This window comes from Mus musculus, chromosome 8, assembly GCF_000001635.26.
Source record: "Mus musculus strain C57BL/6J chromosome 8, GRCm38.p6 C57BL/6J".
Classification (NCBI taxonomy): Eukaryota; Metazoa; Chordata; class Mammalia; order Rodentia; family Muridae; genus Mus; species Mus musculus.
This window is the reverse complement of record NC_000074.6, coordinates 46,290,686-46,300,383: the sequence shown is the minus strand read 5'-3', so window position 1 is coordinate 46,300,383 and position 9,698 is coordinate 46,290,686. Positions and strand designations below refer to the sequence as shown.

The 9,698-nt window shown below is 49.7% G+C and overlaps 1 protein-coding gene across 4 annotated transcripts; it reads left to right on the top strand.

Annotated features, from left to right (window-relative positions):
* Nucleotides 1–5,635: 5,635 nt before the first annotated feature.
* On the top strand, nt 5,636–8,341 carry Helt (helt bHLH transcription factor). 4 transcript variants are annotated; one of them, XM_030243446.1, is made up of 4 exons: nt 5,636–6,360; nt 6,795–6,899; nt 7,051–7,216; nt 7,655–8,341. In XM_030243446.1, the coding sequence occupies exons 3-4, from the start codon at nt 7,156–7,158 to the stop codon at nt 8,146–8,148; spliced, it is 555 nt and encodes a 184-aa protein (XP_030099306.1). In that variant the 5' UTR covers nt 5,636–6,360; nt 6,795–6,899; nt 7,051–7,155; the 3' UTR covers nt 8,149–8,341. The 4 variants fall into 4 exon arrangements, with proteins under 4 accessions (XP_030099306.1, NP_776150.2, XP_006509452.1 ...); NM_173789.4 differs by having other exon boundaries at nt 5,713–6,360; nt 7,120–7,216; nt 7,655–8,337; XM_006509389.2 differs by having other exon boundaries at nt 5,779–6,360; nt 7,120–7,216; nt 7,652–8,341.
* The last annotated feature ends 1,357 nt before the right edge of the window (nt 8,342–9,698 follow it).

Here is a 9,698-nt window from a genome sequence, read left to right as displayed (position 1 = left end):
GATCACCCGGATACCCACGGCCTTAGAGAAATGGTAGAACTTAGCATACACACACATCACATTCTTTTTGTTACATTCATTTCCACTTCATTCCCAAGCTGTTTCTAAGTTGGACAGAAAGAAGAAAGAATCCATCATCCGGCATGTGGAAACAATGTAACTAGAGGAGTATATAGTAAAATAACAATGATGAATATTGTCTATGTTTGCTGAGTATCTTTCAACTGAGGTCTTTAGATGTTAGGAAGCTAAGCCCATAACAATATTTAATTATCATTGCCTAATTTCTAAATAGCCTTGTTTCCAGCTTTGCTGTTTTTCATTTTTTTAAATGACAGTAAATTGTAAATATTTTTTAAATGACATTAAACAGTTTATATTTAAATCGCACACCATTACATTTGTCATCGTTTCCGTAATAAACTACCTGGCGGGGTTATTCTAATAAAGAAAAAAAATGCTTTTTTTTTTTTTTTGGCTCTAAACAATTTTATCTTTAAAAAAAAAAAAGGAAAGAAATAAAAAGACCCATCCCTAGAACAGGGAAGGCTCTCAGTGAACCCACCCCTGCCTACAATTCTCCCTGGCTCCAGAGCCTTCTATAGAGGCCTCAGTGGCTCAGTGGCCCCCCCTACTACTGGATAGCAGCCAGCTAGCATCCTTTCCCACCTCTTGAGGAAGCCTGTTCCCCAGAGTACTCAGGTACACATCCTAACTTCTGCTCCAGAGAAAGGAAGAGCCAGTGGAAGTGCTAGGCCCACAGACCCTCTCTCAGGCACTCCAAGCGAGCACACGGCAAGCCCAGATTCAGTGTGTCCAGTGTCCACCAAGGAGACAGCACATGCAGTGTGCCAAAGGCACACCAGGCCCGGGGACTGCACGCCTGGGGACTGCACGGAGGAAGCAGGCCAGGCTGTCGCTGCACGTCCACACTGTTTCACACCACTCACTGCAGACTGCCACGCCACAGGGCCTCAGTTCAAAAACACACTTGCCAAACTCCCCGGAGTCCATGCCAGAAGGAGGCAGTGAAGGAGAGGGGCATGGGGTTAGCCTGATTTTACTCACAGTTTTGGAAGTTCAAGGCCTGGTGCCTGCATCCCCTCAGACTTCGTGGGGGGGGCCTCTCAGAACTGTGACATCATGACATCGTGGCAGATGACAAGGTGGGAACCTGGACTGGAGCAACTGATTGCAATTGGAGGCACGAAGCAGCCCTGAGTGAAGATAGGCTCAGCTCTCCTAGCAAACTCCCTTCTCAGCCTCAGAATCGCCAAGGGATTCATGAATGAGAGCTACTGCGCATGCCTCCAAGGACCAACGGGCCTCCCACTGAGCTCCACCTCTGGAAGGTCCCACCCTCTCCTTACATCATTACCTTGAGGCACAACACTCTGAACCTACTAACTCTTGGAAACAAGCCATAAAAAAAAACCCTGACAAATAAGCCTCTCAATATTCCTGGGGCACTCTAGAAACCCAAATCCACAAACGCTCAAGTCCTCTTACATAAAACCGCATAGTATTTGGATATCTGGTGCGTGTACTATTATTTCGGAGAGTAGGATCTTAAGTACCCTTAGGTTGGCCTCAAGCTCCTAATGCAGCTGAGGTTGACCTTGAACTCCCAGTCTTCGCTGGGATGCTAGGTTTGTGCACCATGCACCATTTGTGTGGGATCAAACCCAGGGCCTCCTGCATAGTAGTCGAGCACTCTATCAGCTCTGCTATATTCTCCTCCATCTAAGTTTTAGGGTGGTTGTTGTTTGTTTGCTGTTAAAAGTTGTTATGTAAAGTGCTGGGTTTCATTATGACATTTTCATACATAGGTGTCATATTTTATTTATTCTTATTGCCCCCTCCACTCCCTACCTTCCCTCATCCCCCACCCCCACCCCACCCCGTTCCCTCATCCCCCCACCACCCCCATCTTGCTCTTACTGACCTCTTTGCTCACCTCCTGTATACTTTAAATCATCTCTAGATTACTTATACTACCCAATGTAGTGTCGCGCTGTATACATGGATGTTACGTTAGATTGCTTCTGAAATAACCACCCAACAAAATAAGTCTCCAGAATGCTCAGTGTGGGCACATTCCATGCCCACTGTCTTTAACCCACCCCACAGTTGAATGTAGAATCCTCAGATACAGTGAGTGACAGTATACAGTATCGGTCCATGTAATTAACAATGCATTGCATCCATAGCTACAATAATCTTGTGATATGAGCCTTTAATATGCACTCCCCTAGTACAGTGGTTCACAGCCTTCCTCATGCCATGACCTGTTAACCCAGTCTCTCATGTCATGGTGACGCCCCAACCATAAGATTATTTTCATTGCTACTTGATAACTGTAATTTTGCTACTGCTATGGATTGCAATGCAAATATCTGTGTTTTCTGCTGTTCTTCACAACACCTGGCTGTGAAAGGGGTTAGTAGTTTGGGAACTACTGCCCTAATTTTTTCAAATATACAAGGCATCAACACTAACCACAGTCGCTACAATGTATATTAACAGAGCATTCCTTCTTGCGCGTGCACATGCTCTCTCTCTCTCTCTCTCTCTCTCTCTCTCTCTCTCTCTCTCTCTCTCTCACACAGCAGCATGTATCCTCTGACTAACCCCTTTGCTCTGTTGTGTTCTGCAGGTGTTTCTCAGCTGGATACCTGGTACCTGGCTCCTTTGGAATGAGGACTATGTTGAAAGGTTTCTAGTCTTAAAGTCCCCCCCCCCCCAACCCAGTCTCACTGTCTAACCCTAACCACACTGAAAGAGCAAGCAGGCCAGAGAACACTGGGTGAAGCCCTCAGTGAGAGGGGAGCCCAAAGTCCCCTCCCCCACATTCATTTACCTAATTTGGGTTAAATTTAACAGACTTCAGGAGGCGTCTGACTTTTTCTGGAGTGAGCAATGCTTTTGAAGAGGGATGAGGAGGAGGAGAAGGAGGAGAAGGAAGAAGAGGAGGAGGAGGAGGAGGAGGAGGAGGAGAAGGAAGAAGAGGAGGAGGAGGAGGAGGAGGAGGAGGGGGGGGGGGAGTCCACTATAGAGTGGAAGCTCCTAACAGTTCCACAGTTTCCCTAAAACAAAATAGTCAACGCAGAGAACCCTGATGGCAAAAAATAAAAGATGAATGTCGTAGTTAGGCCTCCTTGAGTGCCTTGACTCTAGTCCCTTATTTCACCCCAGTGACAGCCTTGTAGCATATAATGGACACAATGTTATCTCCATTTTACAGAAGAGGAAAACTGAGGCGCACAGTCGAGGATCTTTCCCCTGCTTTGTGTCTGGCTCTCAGGGCAGGAGTGCAGTTGGTGCACAAACCGGCTCTGCATCTTAACCCCTTGGCTCTCAGGTAGAGTGTAAATCACCCGGAGATCCAGGGAGCATTGATCAGCACACTAAAAATAGAGAGTAAAAGCAATATCTAGTAAGGCGTCCATTTCCTTGAGAGTGTGGTTGAGACACGCTGCAAGGAAGAGCAAAACTGGAAGCATCCTTTCCCCAGTCCTAAGAAGAAACCTTGGGCTCTCTCCTTTACTGCTGCATCCTGGAGGGGCTGGGCAAACCTGCTCCCTGTGCTCCCGGTCTGCATCCATCCACTCCGCACCACCCCAAGAAGGAACTTTTAGTTCTGGGCAAACGGTCCCTGGCTCCCATAAACGCAGAAAAATTAAACAGTTTGTGTGAGATGAAATTTGGCTTGAGGAACGTGCCTGCAGCTGCAGTTAACACCAACAGTAAGAGGATCAACTTCAAGTCCGCTGGCAGGGAAGGGGAAAAAAGGGGGCGGGGGGCGAACTCCGGGCTCCCTTTTACTCATTCAAGTTAGCTGATTTGGACGATCAGGCTTCCTGTTTAATCCCCTTGTGTGCGAGTGAATATACCGAGGCCGATGACCCCTAAGAGAGCACGCGGCTGGCAGAGCAACCTGTAAAAAGGTGCGGATCCTGCCCAATCTGGCGTGAAGTATGTCGAAAAAAACAAAACAAACAAACAAACAAAACAAAACAAAAACCAGTAAGCAAGACTGGGGCACCCTAGTGTGCTCGGTGCAAACCGATTCCACACCCTCCAGGCACCGGAAGGTTGGCGGCTGCTTTCCAGAAGTCCTGCATCTCACAGCTAGCTTTGCGCCCCGGAGCTTCCTAGGTGCTGCAGGGACCCACCCTGCCTACCTACCTACCTACCTACCTCTGGCAAGGGACTGGCACTCCCCAAAGGGATAAGCCTTGGGCCTGCTGTTGTCTAGCAGAATAGAGAGAATTTACTCCACGGTGGGGGGCAAAGGGACTAAGGCGACACTTGAAGGGTGGTTTTCCTTGTTCCCAGATGAGAAAGATTGGGAACAGATGAGAACTTGCTGACTCTGGAATAAAGTCATAAAGCAAAGGTCATTTTTATTGTTTTTATATGAAGGAAAGCTCGCCCCCTCCACCACCCCCCACATGCCCAGAGGCAGCAATGAGAGGTTGGTTGGTAGAGGTCTGGGGCTGTACAGCAGGCTCAAGGCAAAGACACAGCGAGCAAAGAGAGAGAGTTCCCAGGAACTGCCACCCCCTCCTTCCCTCTGGGCCTGTCCAGTAAGTTTCCTTCTGAGTTTCTGTCCGTCTCTTCCCTCCCCCCCCCCCATATTTCGCTTTCTAAAACCATAAAAAAGAGATCAAATTCCCTAACTTCACGGGACCCTTTTCAGTGACAAATATTGATGCCCAAAGTGTCTGCGCTCTCCCGCCCCCAAACGTTAAGAAAAGGCGCCCGCGAGAGGGGGACATAAAAAGTTAACAATGCTGTGAAAATATGTTTGCAAAAAATAGACAATCGTTGGATTAAACGTATTCAAGTATGAAATAATGCCTTTTTGTGTCAAAACTTGGGCGATGGGCGGGTACAAAAGTTCCCTGTGGCAGCTACTTGCTCCCTTTGTGAGCTGTGCGCTTTGGCGTCTCCACTTGGGCGCATTACCCAGAGCCCTCTAAGCGCGATTGTTTCTCCCTTTCTAATGACATTTACCGGATCAAAACATGCTGTTAATTCGATCAGAAGGCTTCACCCTCCCTGACAAAGCCACAATAATTTCTCCTGAAGTTTGTTAAATTGACCAAAATTAGGCAAATGAATAGGGGTCTGTAGGCGCCCCCTCATGCAGGTGACGGCGCATAATGCTCGCCTGGGCCAGCTGCATTCTCCCTTTTCTTCTCGGCCCACTCTCCTCTGTGTTGCCCCAATCCTCCCACCCCCCTCACACACACACACACACACACACACACACACACACACACACACACACACACACACCCGCCTGTCTGTCCTCCACCCCACTCTTGGCATTATTAAAATTTAGCCCAATGAAACTATTCATACTTTTCAATGGACATTTTCCTATAGGATAATAGGCTACAAATTGAGCCTCTTCCCCCCGCGAAGAGAGAGCCGGAGGGGGGAGAAAAGAAAGCAGAGGATTTGGTCAGAGACTGGGGCGGGGGGAGGAGAGAGTCGCGTGCCAAAGGCCCGCGGGAGGGGCGAAGCGAGGCGGGAGCCTCGTGTGCCAGCCGCAGCCCCACACCTGCCGGGATGTCCGGACAAATAAAGCGGTGTAAACAAAAAGGGGGGAGACGGACGTGTCACCAAGTCGTGTGAGAAAAGCCTGGGAACAAACGGGGCGCCTCCGTCTCCAGAAGCTCTCCCTTGAACCCGGCGGAACAGCCTATTAAAGGCTTACTTAATTACTTTAATGACTCTGGACAGGCTTTAAAACGCACTCGGCGCTGGGACCGCGGGCTTGCTGGGATTTGTAAACAGGCGATCGTGTGAGACTCAGCGGTGGGACTAAAGGAAGCGACGCTGTTTTGTGAAGGTCCTCGCCCCCCGGTGCCCGCAGCCACTGCGCCCCTGCGCTCTGCGCCGGCTAAGAGTGCAGGCGCTCGCTGGTCCGCCGGCTCCAGTTTCTCGCCCCCTCTTCCTGAGGTGCCTGTTGCCATGCAAATGTTATTCCTGGACGAATCACGTGTCCTTTGAAGAGCCACGTGGATTAACAAAGCTGATCTGCCCCCACCTCGCCCCCCTCGGCTGCTAAAAATTTTTTTGTCAACTTCTTTAAAACTGACCTTGAATGCATACATGCTCCAAACGCAGAACTCCTAATCCTATGGAATAATTCAGCGCGTGAGAATGCACTTGCAGTCCTAGATGGCTGCTTTATAAAGGGAGCCCCCTCGGACCTGGGAGGCTGCAGTCTACCTGGAACACTTGAAGAGGCACACGAGGTGGAACGTGGACGAGTGCCTCGCGCCACCGCCTCTGCCGAGGGCGCGCACGCACACCAGAATGTCTGACAGGCTCAAGGAACGCAAAGTGAGTTCCTTGCGCTCTGGTGGTGGAAGAGTGTGACTCACCAACTAACCTGACATCTGGCTGGATAGATGACTAAGATGTGCCACCCAGAACTTTAAGTGTGGAGAAATCCAGAGTGGTTTGGAAAGGGAACAGAGACTGGAAGGAGAGTCCTTGATTGGAGACAGCTCACTCTGGGAGGCGGGTGGCCACGTCCCAGAGCCTTGGCACTTAGCTTGGCCTTGGCAGGGATGTGTAGGGAAGTTGAACGGCAAGAGAGCCAGCCAGCACGGACACAGAGCTCTGAGTCCGGGGACACAGAGCTCTCTTGGTCTAGTGTGGCGGGGCAGGGGTCTCTTCGGGTTGGCGAATTAGTGACCCTTGTAACACAGAAGCTTTGCCTTGGATGACTCCTTGGGCGAAGCCATCTTAAATGCAAAACTTTCTGTTTACAGAGAACCCCGGTTTCTCATAAAGTGATAGAAAAGAGAAGGAGGGACCGAATTAACCGCTGCTTGAACGAGCTGGGCAAGACAGTCCCTATGGCCCTGGCGAAACAGGTAACGTTTGTGGTGCTGGGTACTCCCCCACTGTCACTCTCTGCAGAGTCCCCAAAGTCTCTACAGACGCTGCTGGCCTAAGAGAACTCGCCCCACTCTGGGCGGCAGTAGCCTCTCTGACGCCAGCATCTTCCTGGCTGCTCCCCTACAGAAGACAGAGAGCATGTGCGTGGGTCTGCTGTGGATGGGCCGCCTCTAAGCTCCTGTGGGGTTTTTGCAGAGTTCCGGGAAACTGGAGAAGGCGGAGATCCTGGAGATGACAGTGCAGTACCTCAGAGCTCTGCATTCCGCGGATTTTCCCCGGGGAAGGGAAAAAGGTGGGCATTGATTCAGGCAAAGGAAACCTGACTGGGGAGAGTATGCCTCGCGGGAACCTAGGGTCTGAGAGTGGAGGACAGTCCGGGAGCAGGAAGCCCCCGAAGCGTCCAGGCGCTTGGTTCCTGAACATGCACCTGCTGGATGCTATGGACCAGCACCTAAAGATGCAGGTCTATTACTCCTCACAGGCGTGGGGTGGCGGGGTCAGGCTCTTGAGACAAGATTACTGCTTTTCCAATGTCTAGACTGCAGAGTAGAGAATGCCAATCTCAAATGAGAATCCAGCCCAAACCCTATTAAGATACCTCGGCACCGTTCTAGGAAGGGGTGTGCCTGTTCTCTTTTGTTTCCTTCTCCCTACCATTTATGTTGTTGTTGTTGTTGTTGTTATTATTATTATTATTATTATTGTTATTATTACTTTGCTACCCCAGCAGAGCTTTTAGCAGAATTTGCCAACTACTTCCACTACGGTTACCACGAGTGCATGAAGAACCTGGTGCACTACCTCACCACCGTGGAGCGGATGGAGACCAAAGACACCAAGTATGCGCGCATCCTCGCCTTCTTGCAATCCAAGGCCCGCCTGGGCGCCGAGCCCACCTTTCCGCCGCTCTCGCTTCCGGAGCCAGATTTCTCCTATCAGCTGCATGCAGCAAGCCCAGAGTTCCCGGGCCACAGCCCAGGTGAAGCCACAATGTTCCCGCAGGGGGCTACCCCAGGGTCATTCCCATGGCCTCCTGGAGCTGCCCGCAGCCCAGCACTGCCTTACTTGTCCAGCGCGACGGTACCTCTCCCCAGCCCGGCACAGCAGCACAGCCCCTTCTTGGCTCCGATGCAGGGCCTGGACCGGCATTATCTCAATCTGATCGGCCATGGCCACCCCAACGGCCTCAACCTGCACACGCCCCAGCACCCTCCGGTGCTCTGACACCCACTCACTGCCTAGATTACTTTGCGATTCGGTGGCGGCTTGAGACGATGTATATGTTGTACGAGTGTAAATAGTGTGCTAACAAGATCTGGATGGGAAAGCGTCAGAAGCGAATTCGCCTTCTGAAGGTCCTCCCCAACCAATAAATATTTTTGTGCTAAAGATCAATAAATATTTTGTGCTAAAGAAATGAAGTTCTTTGCTATCTTTTGCTCACCCACAAACCATCCACTCTAAGTGTCTTACAAGGAATCCTAAGGGGGCTAGGAGCCCAGGTGAGGGCATTCAGTAATTTAGCCAAGGAGAGAGGACCTTTGCGCAGTCCGAGGCAGACAGAATGGAAGCTTAAGCAGATATTAGAGGTGTCTCTTAGGGGGTAGGAGACTAAACTCATGGGGTGCTCAAGACCTTCCTCCTTTTATCCTGGCCCTGTGCGACATGTGCAGAAGTCTGGAACCTGACCTTAAGTTCTTGGAAAATGCAAATCACAAAACAACCCCGAGAATGGCAGGAGCCCTCTTTTACTAGCTGGGACCTGGAGGCCCTTCCTACTCTCATTGGTCTGGCAAAGCGCAAAGCTCAGGCAAGCCTAATGAATAGCTGAGGTCACAGCCTCAATATGTCTCTATTTTAAAATAAATAAATAAAATAAAGGCGCGGAGCAAGAAACATTCTAAGTTGTCTTCGAAGCATAGTTTGTTCTTTTCCTCCCGGTGACAATCACTGGACATCAGAGGGGTCCCGGACTTTCCCTTTTACGCACAAATCAACCCCTCTGTAGGGCTCTAGACGACCCTGGCAGATGCGCGCATATCTGATTGGAAGATATGTGACCCTCTCCCCCAGGGATTCCCCGCTGATTCTGACACTTGATCCAAAAGCTGAGTCCTCTGTTGGGGTTCTCAGGTCCGCGGAGAAAGGCTCAGCCCGGCTCTAAAATGGAATGTTGCTTTTAATCTCCCTCCGTGCAGAGTGTGGTGAGAAAGGTTGTGTCTAGAGAGGGCGTGGCTGGTGTTTTTTCACGCATTTACAGATTTTTCAGGAGACCGCGATTTTTCAAGGGATCAGGGTTTTCCCTTCCGGAGGCCGTGGGCAGACCACACTCCCGTTTTTTGCTAAAATCCAAACAGCAAAATGGACTTCTATGCTCTGTTAATATCAACAGGTAAAATAAAGCATCTAACCAGGTGAAATAGTGGAAACTGATTTTTTTCACCATTAATTTTCCACCTTTAGAATGTTGGTCCTGTTAAAATTGGTGCCCTTTAAACAAGTAATTTGATATTATGTCATATTGTTTTTCCGGTTTCTAAACGTCATTTAATTGAAGAGGGGCAAGGTTTCTCCCTGCTTAGCTGGGGAACAGTAAATTGACTTATTCCCTCTGGAAGACAGGGTTTAAGAGAGCCCTGACCTACTCTATTTACCAAGGTCAAGGAATGGGATGACCTGCAATTTGTAAACCATCAAACTTCTTTACACAAAGGTAAACAAACAAACAAAGCCTTTGATTACATGGCCCATGCCTCGAAACTTGTGACCTAAAA